The sequence below is a fragment of the Myxine glutinosa genome, chromosome 1 (genome assembly GCF_964187855.1).
Source record: "Myxine glutinosa chromosome 1, kmMyxGlut1.1, whole genome shotgun sequence".
NCBI classification, from domain to species: Eukaryota; Metazoa; Chordata; class Myxini; order Myxiniformes; family Myxinidae; genus Myxine; species Myxine glutinosa.
In genome coordinates, this window is record NC_136261.1 from 294,620,040 (window position 1) to 294,642,195 (window position 22,156).

Consider the following 22,156-nt stretch of genomic DNA (forward strand, 5'->3'; position numbering starts at 1 on the left):
TCGAGTTGACATTTTGTCCTAAAAAATAGTTGTTTTCCCAATTAATTCAGTGGTGCATTATGTAATTGCTGTTTGAGTTTCCAGTTTAATAGGATGAAAATTGATATTTTCAGATGAAAATTGATGATTTTAGAAATTTGACCTTGAGTTGACCTTTTGACCTCAAAAATAGTTGTTTTCCCAATTAATTCAGTGGTGCATTATGTAATTGCTGTTTAATTTTCCAGTTTAACAGGATGAAAATTGATATTTTCAGATAAAAATTGATGATTTTAGAAATTTGACCTTGAGATGACCTTTTGTCCTCAAAAATACTTGGTTTCCCAATTTAGCGACTCGATATGCAAATAGTGTTCAACTTTCAAGTAAATCGGATGAAAATGCAGATTTTAGAAATTCGACCTCAAGATGACCTTTGACCTCAAAATCAATAGGCTTTTCAGGTGCGACTCCCTCTACAACTTGGTAAAGTTTCATGACGATCAGTTTAGAATTGTGACCTGTAGGTGAGTGACAAACAAACAGCCAGGCAAACAGACAGACACGACAACAAAGTCGACTGACCAATACACTTGAAAAATCTTCGATTTTGCAAGTAACAATCCAAGAAGCTCTACCTTAAAAAGGAAGCTTCAAAACCTTTGCTGAAGTGCCAGTCAGCGATGCTGCCAAAGATCGTGGTCATCGTGTCATCATCAAAGGAGTCGATGGAGATAATGTTCAGGTGGCGGATAAAGCGTCCTGCAGGTGCAAACATAAAACCTTCCACATTCAGACAATCAATCCATTTACAATTTACACAAATCTTGTAGATTTCCACTGAGGCACATCCAGAGCAGGCCTGTTCATAAAACACCATCCTCTCGTTCGTATACCCGTAATGTCGCTGCGGCCTCCTCCAGGAGGTCCCATTGCAGACACTAGGAGGACGTCCACGATATCGAGGCGTGATGTGTCCTTTAGGTCATACCAGTGACCATGGTCCACCCACTGGCGAAGCAGTTCTATGGGTGGCTGGGCTCCGTACACCTCTTTGGCTGGCATGTTCAAGTCATCTGGCACACGACAAGCCCGATATCCATGGCAAACGCAGTATTTAATAACAACAAAAGCATTATTCACGTTATTATAATATTATTATGGGGTTAGTTAGTAAGTCATTGAGTTGTGTGTTATTGGTGTTTCGATTGATTAGCACCCCACCAATAAACAGGACAGCCTTGCGGCCTTTCGGTGGCCCATACACATCCTTGCGACGCCTTTCCAGGCGCGACACCACAATGTCCTGTGTCTGCGCTGCTGATGTGCGTGCTGAGAAGCTCAAGGAGCTCACAGTGTAGCCATCTCGGGGAAGACGCAGAAGAAGGCTGTTCACGAGTGCTGACTTCCCCGTGCCGGTGGGGCCGATGAACAGGAGGGGCACAGAGTTTGAGATGAGCGAGTTTAGGAAGAATGCTTGTCGTGCTGTCTCCAACGTCGGGATGATCACCCCTGAAACCTGCCCACCGAGACCCATGTTGCCATTCATTTTGGAGGATTTGTGGGGAAGGACACTTCAGCAAATTTCAAATAACTAGCAACGATACCCGCCCTACGGTCGGGGCTTCAATTGGGAGGTGCAAATGATTATTTAAACGATTTATATAAACATCCGTTAAATATCACACGCAAATCATCAAAATCTAAACAGTATTTTTTAGAATTTCAATTTAAAAAAACACATCACTGTTCATATCGGTAAATATTATTCCATCGTGTTTGGAAAAACTGGAAAATTGGGGGAAAAAAATTGAGAAAACAATATAGCCTATTTTACTCCAAGGGGTCCCAGGAATAACCACCCAAAATATCGTTGCGATCGGTTCAGTCGTTTTTGCGGTACCTTCGAACGGACAGACGGACATTTGGTGAATTTATAGTAAGATGCTCTACCTTGGCACTTTCTGCAATTACTGCCTCCTCTCTGCCGATGTAGCTCGTCCAGTGGTTCCACTGCCCGTCGCCATGTCTCACGAAGTAGTAATCGTACACCGTGCCTGCACACGTGACGTGACGAAAGGTGAAATTGTGCTCTTACCTTTTCCATCAGGAAAAAAATGTGATTAAAATAATTAAAGGGTTACAGGAAAATGAAAAGGTTGAGGGTCATGGTAGAACGAAACAATGGAGGGTGCCAGCTCAACGGATATACAGAGGGGAGGATGATCGGATATGGAGAAAACACACAGTAGGTCGACTGGTCTGGACCCAAATCTTGATTGTCAATAAAAAAACAAGAAGAAAAGACAAAAAATGTCGTAACCCCCGACGTGGTTTTAGTAATTTTGCTGTACGGCGTTAAAGGCTGTCAGCCTATACATATATTATTGATGTTTGAGCAGGAGACAGAGGGAGATCCATGAGTTGAGGAGCTTGAATGGAAGATGGAAGAGGGCAGTGGAAGGGGAGAGGAATGGGCTTGAGGTGTTGACGAAGCAGGTGAGGAGGAGGTTGGTGAAGTGAAAGAGAGTGGAAAGGATGAAGAGGCGAAGAAAGGAGAGGCAGAGGAAGAGAAAGAGGTTCTTTGAGAATCCATTTCGGTTTCTGAAGGATCTGTTGGAGCAGTCTCGATCTGGTGTACTGAAGGTACCAAAGGAAGAGTTGGAAGGTCACCTGCGTGTCACTATGCAAACACAAGGAGGAACGAAGTGGTTGGGGTCATTGAAGGCTTGGTGAGATCGACAGAGCAAGAAGTTCCATTTTGATTTGTCAGAGCCAAAGATATCTGAGGTCGAGGCATTTTTGAGGAAGGCACGGGAGGCATTAGCTCCAGGACCAAGTGGAGTGCATACAAGGTGTTTAAGAGTTTTGAAGGCTTCAGGCAGTATCTGCGGAAGGCTCTGAAGGTGGTATGGAGGCAAGGAATGGTGCCCAGTCAATGGAGTATGGTGGAAGGAGTTTATATTCCAAAGCAGGAGGAGGCTGTGACACTGGAGCAGTTTAGACCAATATCATTGCTCGATGTAGATGGGAAGATATTGATGAGTGCCTTTGCGGCACGGCTCTCAGCCTTCATCAGAGGGAATGGTTTTGTGGATGGTTCTGTGCACAAGCCAGAAATACCAGGATCACCAGGATGCATTGAACACTCGGCAATGGTCTGGCAAGTGTTACAGGAGGCAAAGAGGCAAAGGAAGGATGTTGTGGTGATATGGCTGGATTTGGAGAATGCATATGGGTCAGTGCCACATGCCTTGATCAGGTATGCCATGGATTTATTTTGGGTGCCAGGGAGATCTAGGGATTTTTTGATGGCATATTATGATCAGTTTTGGATGCGGTTTGCGACACAGTCCTATGTAACAGAGTGGCAGAAGTTCGATGTGGGGATCCCGATGGGATGTACCATCTCCCTATTTTGTTTGTGCTGGTTATGGAGTTGTTAATACGTGCGGTGAGTGGACATGGGAAAGAAGTGGAGCTAGCCCCTGGTCAGAGGTTGCCAGCAATGTTTGCTTTCATGGATGACCTGACAGTTGTCCAACAGTCCGCTGATGCAGCAGTAGAGGTACTGGGACGACTGGAAAGGTTGATGCGGTGGGCAAGAATGGGCTTTAAAGCAAGAAAGTCGAGGAGTGTGGTGGTGAGACGAGGAGTGGTGGATAACATGCACAAGCTTGAGCTGGGAGGGGAGGTGGTTGCATCATTGGTGGAGGCCCCTGTGAAGAGTTTAGGAAGATGGTATACAGTGGAGTTGAATGATGCGGGAAGAGTGGATGAGGTTAGCCACAAGCTTTTGAGAGGTTTGAAGAGGATTGATGGATGTTTTTTTTTTTTTCTGTTTTTGGGGGGGGGGGGGGGGGGAGGGGGGTTTGTAAACAGAATCGAGGCTCGTGAAAGAGCTAACATTTATTTCACAAACAAATCAAACAGACAAACAAAATATATAAAAAGAGGGAGCGGTAGACAAGATGGGGAGAGAAGGGGAAGCACACAAACACAACATTTGAGAGCAGGGAGATGTGTGGGAGGGAGAGGGCTTGGGGTTAGGGTTAGGAGGCGTGGGAAGGGGGGGGGGGGGTGAGAAGTATAAAACACAAGGACACCAAGGACTTCCAGGACAGAAGTTGGTATTTCAAAAAAGTGGAGTTGGGGTGAAATTAGTGGGGGTAGAAAAGATCAAGGTTTTGGATGGGGGAAGATAAGAGATGGTAGTGAACAGCTGTTTTGAAGACCTGGAGGGAGGAGGGGGATTGAAGAGAGTGAGGGAGTTTGTTCCAGAGGCGGGAGAAAAGAGGAATGAAGGAGTGAAGGTGAGCAGAGAGTCTTGATTTTGGCAGTTTAACCATAAGAGGGTTGCAGGCAGATCTTGTACGACCTGTAGGAATATTTGGGGGACAGAGCCCAGAGAGAGCTGGGGGGGCAAGGCCGGAGAGGAGTCGGTAGAAGACGGAAAGACCACCAACCTGCCTGCGGGTGAGTGAGTGAAAGGCTCTTGGAGTTAGCTTCATCGTGGGAGATTCCATTGATTCTGAACGCTTTGGTTTCAACAGCGTGAGGACGAGCTAGGTATGAGGCAGAAGCACCAGCCCAGAGGGGAGAGCAGTATTCCATTGAGCTGCGGATGAAAGCCTTGTATGTGGTGAGGAGCTCAGGTGTTCCAAGGAAGGACTTCGCACAACGGAGGATGCCCAGTCGGCGACTGGCTTTGGAGGCCAGATTTGAAATGTGGTTTTCCCAGGAAAGATCATGGCAGATAGTGAGACCCAAAAGCTTGAGTGACAGAACTTCTTGGAGAGGATTATTCAGAAAGTGGATGGGAGGGTTGTCCAGTCGGTCTTTTCGGAGAGACATCGTAAGAGTGTGAGATTTGTCAGATTGAAAGACATGTTCCACTTGTTTGCCCAGTCTGTGATTTTGTCCAGGTCTGCAGAGAGTGAGGAGGCTGCAGACTGCCGATCTGAGGGATGAGGAATGGAGCGACAGAGAGTAGAGTCATCAGCAAAGAGATAGAGAAGATTTTCAAGAGAGTCAGAGAGATCATTGATGAAGACCAGAAAACGCACAGGGCCCAGAACACTGCCTTGGGGAACTTCAGCCTGAACAGGAAGAGGAGATGAGAGAAACCCATTCAGGGCCACACGTTGTCTACGACCAGAGAGGAAGTCCGCCAGCCATGCGTGGAGATTTCCATGGAGATTTCCATGGTTTGCCAGGTAAGTTGAAGGTATGGTGGTTGAAGTTTGGGTTGATGCCGCGAGTATTGTGGCCATTGATAATGTATGATATTGCGATTGGGCATGTAGAGGATGGAGGTTGTGTTGAGCGGGTTTGAGAGGAGGTGGTTGGGAGTGCCACACTGTTTGATGAACATTGCCTTTAATGGTCAGGGTGGAAAACTCCAGTTTCCCTTAACATCATTAAACGAGGAGTTTAAGGTGGTGAGGGTGCGGGAGTTCATGATGTTGCGGGATTCAAGTGATTCAGTGGTAAAGAATGCTCTCCCAGAGAAGAAGGGAAGTCGGAAGTGGCATGCAAGAGTATAGGTGGATGAGATGGAGGAGTGAGGCAATAGGAGGAGGTCATGGGGATGGTACAGCACAGGAAGCATGGCTTGGGGTGCATGAAGCATGAGTGATGGGGAAAGGCATGTGTGAAAGAGAGGAGGAAGATGGTTGAGAGGGAGGTGAGAAGAATGGAGGAGGAGGGAAGATATGTGAAAGCAGTCGGTCAGGCACAGCAAGGTGCTTGGACTAGGTGGGAAGGTGTGTGGGTGAGGATGTTGAAGTGGCAAGAGATTTGGAGGATGGAGCCAATATTGTTGAGTTTCCTGTTGAGGGCAACGTTTGATGTGCTTCCATCACCAGTAAACTTGAGATTGTGGGGTTTGTTTCAGGAGGAGAGATGTTCTTTGTGTGGAGGTGTGGGAACGGTGCAGCATGCACTGAGTGCATGCTCAGTAGCATTGGCAGCAGGAAGATACAGGTGGCGACATGATCAGGTGCTGGCGGTGGTGGTGCAGATGGTGCAACAAGAGGTGCTGAGATCGAGAGAGAGAGAGAGAAGAGTGGAGAAGGAGACTGATGGGGGAGAGGTGTGGTTTGTCAAAGAGGGCCAAGTGGTAAGAGGTGGAAAGAGGAGGAGGTGGAAAACAAGAGGGCTGTCAGATGCTTGTGATTGGCAGGTGGTGGCAGACCTAAAGCCACAATTGGTATTCCCATAGGAGATCTGTGTGAGAAGGTTGCGGCCTTACATTGTCATCTGGTCAGGTGCAACAATACAGGTCATCTCAGGGGAATTGTCTGCACCTTGGGAAGAGAACATGGAGGAGGTGCACGAGAGGAAGAGAGGAAAGTACAGTGAGTTGGAGGCAGAGTGTTGGGAGAAGGGTTGGCGATTTTCTTGTCAGTCATTTGAGGTGGGGTGTAGAGGGTATTGTTACGGACACGCGGATTAAGATGTTATGATGGGCCGAGCGGAATGGCCGCCGTGTTCGCACAGTTTACCCGATTCCACCCGACGTTGACCAAATCGCGCTATGCTAAATCAATGAAGGAAAGGACACAACGGCTGGAATAAATGAAACGACACAAGGGGTACAGTTCTCAAGACCTCCGGAGGAGGATATAATTGGTGGTGGAGAAAAGGGGTAGATTACAAGGTATGAGGTAAAGCACAGAAAAGATGGGCACTTAGTTACAGTCTTATCTTATCCCCGACAGACCACAGACAAACGGAACAAGACTGACTTACACAGGGATTGATGGCATGGAAGGACAGGCAGTCGATGGGGCAGAATGGCTCAGGGGCAGAATAAAACACGGTCCGGTCCAGAGATGCGGGGAGGTATTGCAGCGCTCGGAGGTGGCGTCTTCTCTCTCCAAGCTGGGGGCGCATCTGACGTCACCTCCCTCTTCCTGCGCATGCTCAGCGGGGAGTGACACGCCCTCGGCTCGTTGGCTCCGCCCCAGATGGGAGCGGTCCGCCGCTTCTATTGGGTGCGGGGGGTTACCGGGCTCCGCCCTTGACGAGGAGCTGACAGCGAGCCCCTACGTGGTAACCCCGTCGAGCACATGTTCAATGGCGGCTCACCAAGCCGGAGTGAGGACGCGCACTCCCCGCGCCGCCGCCGTTGTTGTTGCTGTTGTTGTTGTTGTTGCTGAACCGTGAGGAAGGGCTGCGGGGAGGTATTGGGAGGTCCTAAACTTCCTAACGGTGCCATACAATCACATTCTGGTGCAACGAAGAGTCAGAATTAATGGAAACGAGTCCTTAACTGACATAGACTAAGAATAACTAGCAAGATGTCCTATAGTTGTCTACGTGAGATGCGGTGGACCTGGATGCGACATTTAATGGGGGAAATAGGGGAAGGTCGGGTCTACAGAGTGTTGTTTACAGAAAATGGGACTAGGGAATGGGGGATTGGGGATAGTTGGGAAGTATGGAGGAAATAGGGGAATATTTACAAGCGGATATGGATGGAGGCCAATCTCATATCCGCAACAGTATATTGGCAATTCCTTTTCTGCATTTCTTGCTCGGCTGGGAGTGTGTGGGACAAAAGAAGGAGGATGTGTGACAAGGTGGCCCAGGTTGCCTTGAAAGGCTCATTTTGGATATGGAGGAGGTTTATGGAGGAACGTCGAACGGCGTAGGTTGAGGTTGTGGGTGGTGGTTCATTTCAGCCTAAAGGGGTAGTGACTGAGAGTTGAAGAGAGATGGAGATGTGTGAATGGTGTGTGAATGGTGTGTGTGTGTGTGTGTGTGTGTGTGTGTGTGTGTGTGTGTGTGTGTGTTGCAGGAGTGTGTGTGGTTTTGCATGAATGTGTTTTTGTTTGAGTGGTGCATGTTGTAAGGGTAGGTGGTCGGTGTTTTTTTTGTTTTTTTTTGGTGTGTGAGTGAGTGGATGAGGGGCTGTGGATTCTGGGAGTGGAGGCGGTTTTGTTGTTGTAGTCTGTGTTCTCACTGGCTGGGGGTGGGGGCATGTATGCATCCAGGTGTAGCTGCTGCACGTGGAGGTGTATGTGCCCCTGCTGGGCCACCTCAGCTGACTCTATCAAGGTTGAAGGGCCGAAACGGGATGATGCTGAGGACCTCGACTGAGGACTCGGTCAGTGAGGCACACTTGTGACCAGGTGTGTTTTGAAATTATGTATACACAAAGAATTAAGTTAAGCACCCCCCCCGTTTTTTTACAACCTCGCACATTACAAGTTTGTTGTCGTCAAAACAGTGTAATATACCCATGATATTGCTATATTTTCTGGAGAAGTGATATTATGGTCACATAAAAACATAACAATCATGCCGTTTTCAATATTTTATTCTGAATAATTTAAGGTGAAATTTTTTGGGAATTTTAGGCATATTTTCACCTCAATTTAAGTATGGAGCTATAGGTCCATCACGGACAGTGTGGATGACGTTTATGTTTTCTAACGTACAGTCATTGTTCTGAGAAGACCTCTAGCGATCTTTGCGTCAATAACGTGTGTAGGACCCACGTGATCGGATCACTGACTCAACCCTACGTCTCATAGACCCTGTAAGCCGTCGTATGCGTTGCTGTGGCAGGTTGTTCCATTCCCGATGTAATGCACGTTCCAATTCATCCAGATTGGCTATTGGAGGGACCATCTTCGCAATTTGTCGTCCCAACATGTCCCAAACGTGCTCGAGGGGGTTCAACCTGCCACAGCAACGCATACGACGGCGTACAGGGTCTATGAGACGTAGGGTTGAGTCAGTGATCCGATCACGTGGGTCCTACACACGTTATTGACGCAAAGATCGCTAGAGGTCTTCTCAGAACAATGACTGTACGTTAGAAAACATAAACGTCATCCACACTGTCCGTGATGGACCTATAGCTCCATACTTAAATTGAGGTGAAAATATGCCTAAAATTCCCAAAAAATTTCACCTTAAATTATTCAGAATAAAATATTGAAAACGGCATGATTGTTATGTTTTTATGTGACCATAATATCACTTCTCCAGAAAATATAGCAATATCATGGGTATATTACACTGTTTTGACGACAACAAACTTGTAATGTGCGAGGTTGTAAAAAAACGGGGGGGGGGGGTGCTTAACTTAATTCTTTGTGTATATATATACATATACACTACCGGTCAAAAATTTTAAAACACCTAAATCTTTCCAGTCTTTAATGAAATTTACGCAGTTTAATGTCTCAATGTACTCTGAAATTAAGCATGGAACAAATAAACAATGGGAAATAAAAAAAAAGAAATCATCGAATCATTTTGTTTCACAAAATTTAATTTAAATTTGACTCAGCAAAGTAGCCACCTTTTGCAGATATAACCGCCGAACACACTCGTGGCATTCTTTCTACAATGGAAATCAAATATTGTTCGGGAAGTTCTTCCCAACACTGTTGCAGAAGTTCCCACAAATGTGTTGCACTTGTAGGTTGCTTTGCTTTCACCCTTCTGTCCAGTTCATCCCAAACCAGCTCGACGGGGTTTAAGTCTGGAGACTGTGCTGGCCATTCCATGATTTGAAGCCTACCGTCTTGTTCTTTTCCTCGAAGGTAGTTTTGACATAGCCTGGAGGTGTGTTTACGGTCATTATCTTGCTGTAGGATGAACCCCTGACCAACTAGGCGAATACGTTTTGGTTCAGGGTGCCAGTCACTCTGTGCAAGTCGCCGTCTCTGGATCCAGCAAAAGAGCCCCAGACCATCACGCTTGCTCCTCCATGTTTGACAGTTGGTGTCACACACTGAGGAACCATCCTTTAGCCTACTCGACGGTGTACAAAAACCCTGCGTGATGAACCAAATATTACAAATTTTGATTCATCGGTCCATAAGTCCTTCTTCCAGTCTTCAGTAGTCCACTGGTGGTGCTTCATGGCCCAGGCAAGCATCTTTTTCTTATTTTGCCATCTCAGCAATGGCTTTCTTACTGCCACTCGACCTGTCAAACCTGCAGATCGAAGTGTTCTCTTCACAGTTGAAACTGAGACTTGCTTACTTCGACCAGTATTACGCTGTGCTTGAAGCTGTTGTCCTGTTAGCCGCCTATCACGCAAGCTGTTGACTCAGAAACTTGTCTTCTGATTCTGTTGTGGCTTTGGGTCTGCCAGACCTCTTCCTTTCAGAGTTTCCTCCAGTTTCCAATATACTACTTCCTGCAGTGCAATATTGTCCAAATAATGCTTCAGAGGGTGTAATAACAGTCTGTTCCAATACTGCTTTCATGCAGACAGAGGGTTTGTAATCAAGTAATACTTAGGCAGTTAAGACCGAAAAATAGGGCGTATCGTTCATTTTTTCAGGAAAGCACCAAATTTGGCACAGATGTAGTATGGACCTATACAATTGTTTTCCTGAGGGGCGCCCAAAAATTCAGAACCCCTGGTGGCCGCCACATTGAATTTCAACATGACCGCCCTCTGTGACCTATTTCCCTCAATAACTTCTATACTATGAGCGATAACACCACAGTTCTAGTGTCTTACCCCATGTTTCCATGGTCTCTGAATCCAATGGGATCAATTGCATAAAGATTGGCATCCATCATCTTTAATTTCAAGATGGCCGCCATGGTGTTTCCATTTTCCTTGAATCTCTCATAGTATTTTAGGTAAAATTTCAATTCCAAGTGATACACATTGTTTTATTGGTCTCTGATAACAATGGAATGGTATTAATTAATCAAAGTTACACACAGTTGCAGTTTTAACTTAAAATATTGTGGGCACTTGAAAGGTGGAGGCTCTCGCACAGACGCGTAGTACTACAAGCACTGTCCATCGCAGTCACACAGTGATGTGCAGGGCAGATTTGCCCTGGAGCATTCACAGTTGCCTTTACAGGCCGACTTACAATGGCAGCTTGTAAGCTCTGAACATGCCTCCTGTATCAGTGGTATTGTGGTCCAAATTGGTGTCCAAGAAGTCCCTGTTTTCATACAGCCCCAATCAGCTGGTGATGGAAGTTCTGGGTAGGGCACAAGTGCCTGACTCCATACGTGTCCAGCCTGAAAACATGCACGTTTTAGGTGTTGCTCGAAGGCGTCTGCTGTTGGGGGAATGTGATCAATTGTTCTTGCCTTCTTCGTGAACAAGTGTCGGCGCATGTCATTCACTGTCTTTATCTCGGTAGTCCGGTCATAGAGGATGGCAACATATCTTTCTAGACTCGGACTTCCTGCGGCCAAGGCCGGTGGCAATTTTATGGATGGCAAGGTTGCGGTAGCTTTTACCAGTGCCAATGGCAATCCAGAGTTCCTCCACACCATGTGACTGGTAGGTAAAGTAGTGTGCTATTGCCAAGACCACAATATCAGAATCTACAGTTCGAATCAATCCCCGTTTTCTCCCCTTTTTCACGGCATCCAGGACATTTTTGGGGATTTTTTGAATTTTCTGAATTTTTGGGCGCCCCTCAGGAAAACAATTGTATAGGTCCATACTACATCTGTGCCAAATTTGGTGCTTTCCTGAAAAAATGAACGATGCTTCCTCTTAACTGCCTAACTATAAACAGCAGAAGTTGGGACACCTGTAGGAATTGTTTGCATCAACTTTCAAGGCTTAATTAACTTACATTGCTGCAGAACAACTGTACGTTGTTAACCCATTACTTGTTCCCTGAAGAAGGCCTTTTATTTACAATATAACTGTGCAATTTACATTATTTTCCCTTTTTTGCTAACCTAAACTTTTTTTTAACCTCGAGCAGTTCTGCTTACCTTTGTACCATTTCAGTTTATCCACTGCACATTAAACTGCGTAAGTTTCAATAAAAACTGGAAAATTGAGGTGTTCTAAAACTTTTGACCGGTAGTGTGTATATATATATATATACACTGAACAAAATTAAAAACGCAACATCTGAAATTTTGAAATAATTTATGAACGTTACGGTTCTATTGATAAATCCGTGACGGATTCGTCCGTGAAGAGGACTCTTCTCCAGCGTCCCATGGGCCATCGAAAATGTGCGTTCGCCCACTGTAGTCGGTTCCGACGGCAAACATTTGTCAGGTCAAGACCCTGGTGAGGACGACAGGCGTGGAGATTGATTTATCTGAGACGATTTCTACGGTCTGTTCTGTGATTCGTCGGTTATTCAGACCAACCGTCTCTTGTGCTGTCTGTGAAGCTGGTCGCAGACGATCACGCAGGTGGAGGAGCCGCATGTACCGATCCTGAGCTGGTGTGGTAACACGTGGTCTACGGGAATCTGGTTGATTGGCTGTCGCGCCAAACTGTCTGAAACGGCGCCGCAAGCGGTTGATGGTGGAGAAATGCACATTACACTGTGCAGCAATAGCTCTGACGGATATCCCAGCATTCAGCATGCCAATGGCCTCATGAATTGTGGCATCTGTTGCATTGTGACGTCTGATAAACCTTGTCATTTTTGGGTGGCCTTTTATTGTCCCCAGTACAAGGAGTGTCTGAGTAATGCTCACGCTCTTTAAAACGTGACAGTACATGCCACACCTGTCTGGTGGGAGCAATATCTCATAACGGGAGTGCCACAACATTGAAAACGTTTAAACACCCTTATGCACTCAAATTCAAGACTCATCAACCTTTTGTACATACAGAAAAATAGCGGTGATATTTTACTGTAACGTTCATAAATTATTTCAAAATGTCGGATGTTGCGTTTATAATTTTGTTCAGTATATATATTATATATACTAGGGCATGCCCGTACTATATATATATCTAAAATTATATCCCCCCCCCTCTATTTACATGAAATGGTTTGGTCCATTCGCAAAGCCAAAGCGAACGGCTTGCGAGTACGGTGACAATCCCCCCCCCCTCTATTTACATGAAATGGTTTGGTCCATTCGCAAAGCCAAAGCGAACGGCTTGCGAGTACGGTGACAATCCCCCCCTCTATTTACATGAAATGGTTTGGTCCAAAGCGAACGGCTTGCGAGTACGGTGACAATCCCCCCCCTCTATTTACATGAAATGGTTTGGTCCAAAGCGAACGGCTTGCGGAGTTTGGTAAAGAAATCGCCATAGCTCGGTAACTACTTCTCCGATTAATATGAAACCTTGAAAAGGCACATCCTCAGGTCCCCAGCAATATACCTGGCAAGTTTCAAGTATATCGGACCCGTGGTTGTCGAGAAACAGCGGTCACAGACACACAGACACACACACATACACACACACACACATACACACACACATACACACACACACACATACACACACACATACACACAGAGATTACTGGAATTATAGATAGATATGTATATATTCTATATATATATACGAGTATAAAGCCCGTCAAAAATGACGGGTTGGAACAGTTTATTTAACAGTGCAGCCGCGTGAGCGTGCCAAAGTCTGAAGCATGGGCATAGTGTCAGTTGTGCTTTTATCTTCTTTATTTATTCGATATCTTACAGACGTAAAAGGATACTCTAAATGGACACTCTGTTCTCTGCGCACTTTGCACGTCACGTTCAGCAAATGTCAACTCCCTGTGCCTTGTATTTATAGTGATTTTTCAAAAACCGCTTCCATACACTGACCTTAAGGCTCGGTTTGCAAGCCACCGTCTACAATTCCAATGTAAGAGAAATAATTACTCTTCTTTTGGGTCTTCGGAGTCATCAGGGTCTTTTGGGTCCTCTGGTTCATTTGGGACTTTTGGGTGTTCAAGCTCTTTTGCATCCTTGGGATATTTTGGGTCTTTTGTGTCCTCTGGGTCATTTGGGTCCTCGGGGTATTTTGGGTCATTTGAGTTTTTTGGGTCCTCTGGATCTTTGGTGTCCTCGGGTCTTTTCGGTCATCTGGGTCTTTGGGGTATTTTGGGTCTTTGGGGTAATTCGGGTCTTTGGGGCCCACTGGATCCTCAGGGTATTTTTGGTGTTTTTGATTAACATCCTACAGACTAGACGTAAATGAACACTCGGTTTACTCTGCGCACTTTGCACGTCATGTTCAGATAATTTCACCTCCCTACGCTGTATTATTGTAATTAAAAACTTCCGTACACCGACCTTGAGGCTCGGTTTGCAAGCCACCGTCTACAATTCCAATGTGAGAGACATAATTACTCTTCTTTTGGGTCTTCAGAGTCCTAAGGGTCTTTTGGGTCCTCTAGTTCATTTAGGTATTTTGGGTGCTCAAGCTCTTTTGCAAATTTGGGAACTTCTGGTTCATTTTTGTGTTTGGGGTCTTTTAGGTCATTTTAGTCTTTGGGTCCTCTGCATCTTTGGGGTCCTCGGGTCTTTTCAGTCATCTTGGTCTTTGGGGTATTTTGGGTCTTTGGGGTAATTTGGGTGTTTGAGTTCCACTGGGTCCTCAAGGTCTTTGGTGTATTTTTGGTGTTTTGGTTTGTTTCGTTATGTGGGGCCGTTAAGGGTCTTCAGGGTATTTTGGGTTTTCAGGAACTTTTTGGTCTTCTCTGTCTTTTCGATTTTTTTTGGTCCTTGGGGTGTTTTGGGGTCTTTAAGGGTCTTTGGGATATTTAGGGTTTCTGGGGTCTTCATGGTATTTTCAGCCTTTTGGGTCTTTGATGTATTTTGAGTCTTTGTGGTATTTTGGCTCTTCTAGATCTATTGGGTTTTTGAGTCTTTTGGGTATTTAAGGGTCTTTGTGATATTAGGGGTTCTTGAGGTATTTAAGGGTCTTTTGGGATATTCGGGGTATTTTTAGTCTTCAGGGTCTTTTGGGTCTTCTGGGTATTTAAGGGTCTTTGGATCTTTAGGGTCTTTTGGGTTTTTTTGGGTTATTTGGGGTCTTCGGGGTGTTTTGGGTCTTCGTGGTCTTTTGGGTCTTTAAGGGTCTTGGGATATTTTCAGTGTTTTGGGTCGTCGGGATCTTTATGGGTCTTAAGGGTCTTGGGGTATTTTCAGTGTTTTGAGTCTTTGGTGTCTTTATGGGTCTTTGGGGAATTTTGGGTCTTCAGGGCCTTTGGGTTTTTGTTGTCTTTTGGGTATTTAATGGTCTTACGGTCTTTGGTGTATTTTGGCTATTTTGGGTCTTTGGGGTCTTTTGGATATTTGAGGGTCTTTGGGGTCTTTTGTGTCTTCAGGGTCTTTTGGGTCTTCGTGGTATTTTGGGTGTTTGTGGTCCATTGGGTCTTTTCGGTCTTTTGGGTCTTCAGAGTCATTGGGGGTCTTCTGAGTCATTGGGGTCTTTTGGGTCCTCTTTGTCATTTGGGTACTTGGGGTTGTTTGGGTCTTTTGGATCATCGGGTTATTTTGGGTATTTAGGGTCTTTGGGGTATTTTGAGTCTTTTGGGTATTTTGGGTCTTCGGGGTATTTCGGATCTTCAGAGTCCTTGGGGTCTTCTGGGTCCTTGGAGTCTTCTGGGTCTTCATGATATTTTCTGTCTTTAACAGTCGAAAGTGTATTTTGGGTATTTTGAGTGTTTGGGGTCCATTGGGTCTTCTGTGGGTCCTTGGGGTCTTTTGGGTCCTCAGAGTCATTTAGGTATTTTAACCGGTGGACACAGTTGTGTTAAAAGATTGCCCCTTAACCCCCCCCCCCCCCCCCCCCCACTCTCCCACTCAAATCCCTCCGAAAGCACTACTCAAGCCTTTAAAATCTACCCTTATGAGCGGGACAGACAGACAGACACCCACGCACAAACACATTGCGTTTTATATGGTAGATATGGTATATATATGCGTGTACATATATATATATATATATATATATATATATATATACATATATATATATATATATTGTTACGGAACCCAACGTCGGCCTATGGTTCCCCTTTGAGGGGGGATTAGTCCTCTCGCTTGTCACTGACCGACGTGGTCCCTGAAGCTGCACCGCGACCTCCGGAAAGGCCGGTGAGCAGCTTCGTTCGTGACCGCGGATAAGATGTTAATTTGCCGAGCGGATGGCAGCCGCGGCCCGAACCATTAACAAGTACTAACCCGATCCTGAACGTTGGCCAAATCGTGCCACAGGTATTCAATTTGGAAAAGACAAAGACGACAGATGTGAAGAAGAAGAAGACAAGAGGTAGGAAATACGAATATGATTTATTATTACTATTTACAATCAAAAGAAACCAAGGAGAAGGAAGGATACGAAAATAAAGACAGAAAGAGGGACGGACCAGAAGGACACAGTGAAACTTAGCTTACCTATTACAGTCTTACTTAGAAACCCAAGGACAAGACAAAAGACAGACTACGATCACACTTATACGACTGGGGAATGGAGGCAGGAATGACTGGAAGGAGGAATGGGAAGGTTCAGCTGGGGCAGCTGGTTCGGGCTTGATCCCGCACGGGACGTCGGGCTGGACCTCGACGGTCACCGATGCCGCCGATCCTGGTTCCCGCGGGGTAACGGGTCGAAACTGCCTGGTGGAGCCCACGCTGCCTGGTGGAGTCAACGCTGCTTGTGGAGCCAAAGCTGCTGGTGGAACCAAAACTGCTGGTGGGGCCAAAACTGCTGGTGGAGCCAAAACTACGGGTGGAGCCAAAGCTGCTGGTGGAGCCAAAACTACGGGTGGAGCCAAAACTGCTGGTGGAGCCAAAGCTGCTTCTCTGGCTCACCTCAGGACGCGTCTCCCTTCTCTCTCCGAGGGCTCGTCTCGACTCATCTGCCGTCTCTGGTGCAACTCTCGGTGGGGGCTGATGCAACGGGTTTTATAACGCCGCCATCTTGAGCCATACCCACTCATTCTTGGTTGGTCGTAGGGGCTTCTTGGCTCCACCTCTTGATGATGGTGGGCGGGCCACGCCCTTCTTCTCCGAGTTGGAGCACATGGGCAATGGCGGCGAATGCAGTTGGCAGTAGAGGCTTTGGGAATGGGAATGAAAGGGGATCTATCTATTTGATAGATTAATGGAGTATTAATCAATGGAAGACAAAGCCTTAACCTAATACACAGAATAAGGAAATAACTGTCAACAATGAGGAAATCTATGATTGGCTGACGTGATTGTATATGACCTAACTACGGGACGCCCTTTGACCTTTATACACAACTGGAGGAAGGAGGGTGATAATTTTACAACAATTTACACAACAATAAAAGAAACACAATTCTCATATCCACAACACTGCACCCTCCTCCTCTTAGGCACGTCCCGGGCCTATTACCTTTACTTTTAGTGTGGCACGTAGGTGTAGTTCCCTCTACATTTAACCTGACCCTGAGTGTGACAGTTTTAAAACCCAAATAAATATGTCCCACTGCTCCATTGCACCCTGCCTAACAGATGTACGCCCACAGCTAACCGAATTGTGGAATTGTCTTCAAACTATACATTTACGATGGGGGAGCATTATTTAGTTGACGCTACTTTTATTTACAATACGCAACCCAGGACCTGTGATTGTTCTTTTGGGGGTGGGGGGACAGTCTGCCCTGCATGTCGACGCACCATGAAGCACCAAAAAACGCACCAAAACACCATCAAGCACCAATCGGTGCACAGTCATCATAGTTCTTAATAAAAATAAAAACAACAAACCCTGGTGCTGGTCTTCCTCTTCGGCTCCCTCTGCTGGCTAATGCTCTCTTCCTGTTGTTGTCATCTTCTTTGCTGGTGGCCTATTTGGACTAATAAAAGTGCACAAAACGTGTCCATTTTTTATTTATGGCCCACAGGGCCGACTATGTATGGTTCACCTGTGGGGCATAGGTGCCCTGTGACCAAGGTCCGCCAGCAAGATCTCGGGCCTTCATGGCCGGTTCCAGCAGAGGGGCCATGCCCCAACCCATGGGGTCCATAAGTGGTGCTCAGCCACAGACATGTGGTCCATACGGTGGTGCATCGATGCAGACAGCTGTGGTTGCGAGAGTTCAGGCGCACAATGGCGGACTCCCGCACGCTCCCCTCGGCGCCCAGTGGCGCACAGTCCTCATGTGGGAGACAAGGGGGGGGGGGGGGAGACAGGTGAGCGAGGGGTAAGGTCAAAAGGGTACACATCAATAAAGGCAATGCAAGGCGGGGTGCGTATGGAGACGGAGCGGAGAAAAGCTCATCCCTACCGTACGCCCCCCCACATGTGACCTACACTACCCTTGCCCTTACCCCATATGTACAAAATCTACACATTACAAATTCGTCACGAATGTCTCGTCTTCCCCATATTTCCCCCTATACCAAATTCGTCTTCACTCCCACTAATCCAAAATTTGCCATCACCAACTCATCATCAATCCTCATAAGGAGGAAGAGATGGAACAACAGCATAATGTCACACCCACGTCATGATGCGTCTCGCATTCCAAACATTTGCACAAAATAATAAAAACAATCTGGCATGGTGTGGAGGTACGTCATCCCAGGTGAGCGGATGCAGATGGTGCGAGGAGATTCTTAATCCTAACTACTTCCTAAATGACTAACACACTTTACACTACCCGGGGTCTTTCCCTGCCAATCCATTGGCCAACTTACACTATGGGTTCTAAAAACCAATTCCCATTGACCAAACTGTGGTGCTTATCAATTTGGGGTCTCACTCCCCCGATACATCTCCCGGTGCCCTTGCACAATTTCAGGACTGGGGCGTGTGGCTCTCCCAGCAGGTCTACCCACCTGCACACCTCCACCACTGTAGTTGCCTCTGAGCTTACCTGCTCCTCACCTAACCTATCTAATTGGGGAAGGCCCCTCCTAGCTCTGTCACCCCTCGGTGCCCTCTGGCACTGGGCTACCCGGGTCCGTCCTCCGGATCCTCGGGCCCCATCCACAACAACTCTACCGGCTCCCAGAGCCCACCTGCGGCCTCACCTGGCTGACATCCTCACAGTGGTGGAGTGCTCAACCAACTACACATACTAACAGGCCACACGCCCAGCCATTTCCATGTCACTAATGCACCCATCCAAATTCCATTCTTCCACCACGCACCACAGATGCCAATATCCAACCACAATTTACCTGTACCCTCTACCTAACTCTTACACTACCCTCCCCGGGTATTCGTGATGGGGTCCATCCTCCTTTCCCCCATCCACACCTTCACACCATCCACTCCACTCCACAGTTTCCACCATACTCACTCCATACCATCCATTCCCTACTCCATATATTCCACACTCCATGTATTTCACACAACCATTCTCCATTCACCTGTAGTTGCACACCTGTGCAATCACCTGGTGCCACCTGCACCCTCCTTCCTTCCTGGACCATTTGGTCAACACAGCACACATCACCATCACTCACTCATACACTGCTCCATACACCTGTTCAGTTGCACACCTGTGCAATCTCAATTATTCCTCACTCACTGCTCCATACACTTCCTCGCTCAATACACTTCTGAATACATTTTTACACACACACACGGCATCATCTGACCTACCTGGTGCCCTGCTAAAACTCGCGCTTCCCCGTCGCCCCTTACATTATTGCGCTCCCTCGTCATTATCACCCAACTACCCTCTCTATGTCCCCACTACCGGTTCAATGTTGCTACCTAACCTTAACGTTACCTATTGTCAATCTCTAGGTCCCTACACACTATATCCTAACCCTCCCGGGCTAGTTTTCACTGCCAAACCCCATAACTAGTGCTCCTTTGCCCCCGCTGTGAGAGATGGCAGAGTTGCCATCCCACCACATGGGGCATCTCTTACTATCAATTTGGCACATCAAATTTCAGCCAATTAAAAATTTGCCAATCACTACCAATCATCTGCCAATCGTCAATCTGCCAATCCTTTGCCAATCATCAAATTTTGCTTTTCTAATTTCGGGTCCAAAACACTATCCTCATCACACGTCTACTCACTTGAGCCTCTCGGTGCGCCAATTCATCTCTAAAGCCCGGCTTCACACAGCCGAGCAATGAATGCGGGTTGCTTGGTGCCGGCGGTTGAATCCGTCCGGCATTCGGTGCAGGCAAGGTTTACTCGGGCCGAGATCCAACGCACCATCTCGGCACAGAGCCGTCCAATGGCCCGATCTCGCCCTGCCGGAACAGCTCAATAAAAGGGGGTCGCCATGACGACCCTTCCTACCGGGCCGCCCGTTCCGCCTCGCGGAGCACGGAGGCGGCCGTTCAGAGCGAGGCCCGGCATGGATCCCGCACGGCGGTTCTTTCGAAACCGCCGCGGTCACGTTCCCCGCGGGTCCCCGCGGCACACGAAGCTGCCCGGCACGCACCGAAGGCCCGCTTCGGCTATAAGTCGCTCTAACCGCTATCCCGTTTAGCGTCGATGCTCCACTTGCATGCTTACACCCCGCAGCCCGTTCCTTGCTCATACATCCAGCCGTTCCCATGCTCCTTGTCATTGCACCTTCTCTTACGCACCCAGGTACACTCATTCCGCTCACAGACTTGGTCACACACCTGACCACCGAACTCCTTTGCACACACTCGTCGTTCGCACACCTCACCAACACCCCTCTTCGCGCTCCCTCCTCGGTCACCTCCTCGGTGACAACCACAGGTGTGCTCTCCTCCGTACACCAACCACGTAGCTCACTACCAACTCCAGTGTGCATTCCCATACGCGCTCTACCATTCCAGGTGTGCATCCTTCCATTCCAGGTGTACATCCTCTCTCACCTGCCACAACCAACTCACGCTCCGTGTCACTCTTACTACTTTCACCACCACTCTCGGTCGCGCATTCACCCTTACTCTTGGCAGCGCACTCTGTACCCATACACTCCTCTGTTACACACCTTCCTCGCGCATCCTCTTGCGTACACTCTCCCGTTACACCCTCCGTAACGCTCACCACAGGTGTGCATGCTTCCGTCACATCCCTTGTAACACTCCCCATCCCGCCCTTCCATGTGCCCCCCCGCACACGCGCTATGACCAACTCACTCTCGACAGCACACTCACTCCTCGGCGCGCACTTTTTCCTCACACACCCCAGAGTCGGACATTCTCGCACACCTCCTCTTTCGCACTCCGTACCTGTCGCACACTTCACCAGCGGCCTCTCACGAACACCCGGGTCCAAACCAATCCCCAAGCCGACTGAAGGTCCCCTCACACCATATACATTTCCGCGTATATCGCCACTCACCTCGGCACCTCGTCTCCGCACCTCCTTCGCCACCTGCAAACTCTTTATTTGGTTAGCAAGCACACCATCACGATTTGAGCACCGACCTTGCACATATTCCATCACCTCCTCCTTTATCTCCCTCTTAGTTTCCCTCCATCTCTTCTTAATTTCACTCACCCCCTCTTCCACTTCCTCTAACTTTTGCTTCACCTCTTTTATTTCCCGGTGTGTCGCCTCAATTTCGTCCTCTAAGGCCACCTTGACCGTTTCTATGTGCGGCCTCACCTCCCGGTCCTTCGTCTCCATTGCCTCCGTCACCTCGTCCAACCTCGTTGTCAGTCCCTCACGTACCATCTGACATTCCCTCTTCGTCGCTATTAAGTCATTTCTGATTTCGTTTTGTGTCGCCTTTAAACCTCCTAGTACCGCAGTGTTCTTTTCTACTTGATCCACCAGTTCTTTTTGTCCCACCGTCAGCTGTTCCACCTCCTGCGTCAACTCCTCTAAGCCCCCTTGTAACCTAGCCGTACTATTTCTCACCTCTTTCTCCATACGCTTCTCACCTCGCTTTACCGCCTCGCGTACCCCCGAGACCTCCTCGCTTACACCTCGTCTGATTCTCCTCTCCCATTTCTCCCATCTCTTTGGTAGATGCCACCCTCATCTGTTCCAACTCATCGCTTTGGGCATCCAATTTGGTTTCTACCCCGATTTTCACCTCCTTTATCTGCTCTCCCATTTGTTTAATTTCCCGGGCCGATTGCTCCCCTATTTCCCGCAATTTGTTTTCCATCTTGTTTTCTAACCCCCCTAACCCATTTTTCACCCCCTCTATCTGATTTTCCTGGGCAGCCATTCTATTTCCACCCCCGTTAACCCATTCTTTACCTCTTTTATCCCGTTGTCTAACCCCTCAAATTTATTGTCCAACCCCTCAAATTTCTTGTCTAACCCCTCTAATTTATTTCCCATATTGTTTAACCCGTCTCTTAATTGCTCACTAGTACCCCTTGCTTCGTCCCTCATTGCTCCCAATTGCTCACTATCAGCCCTCATTCTGTTTTCCATTCGTTCCATACTGTCGTTTTTTTTCTGCATTTCCACCATGAATTGGGCCATGAAGGCTTGCATTTGGACCACGCCCATTGGTGCCGCGGGCCGTGGCCCCCGCAACCACGTGCGAGCCGCCATTTTGTGTCCCT

The 22,156-nt window shown here is 47.4% G+C and overlaps 1 protein-coding gene across 1 annotated transcript in view; it reads right to left on the reverse strand.

The window, feature by feature from the left end:
* The window catches only part of DNAH3 (dynein axonemal heavy chain 3), a 403,897-nt gene that overhangs the window by 98,854 nt on the left and 282,887 nt on the right, over positions 1 to 22,156 (reverse strand). Inside the window, exons 41-44 of the mRNA XM_078777885.1 lie at positions 1,933 to 2,036; positions 1,204 to 1,498; positions 876 to 1,055; positions 618 to 741 (exon numbers count right to left, since the gene is read on the reverse strand). Coding sequence (XP_078634011.1) covers positions 618 to 741; positions 876 to 1,055; positions 1,204 to 1,498; positions 1,933 to 2,036 — 703 coding nt within the window. The remainder of the gene's footprint in view (positions 1 to 617; positions 742 to 875; positions 1,056 to 1,203; positions 1,499 to 1,932; positions 2,037 to 22,156) is intronic.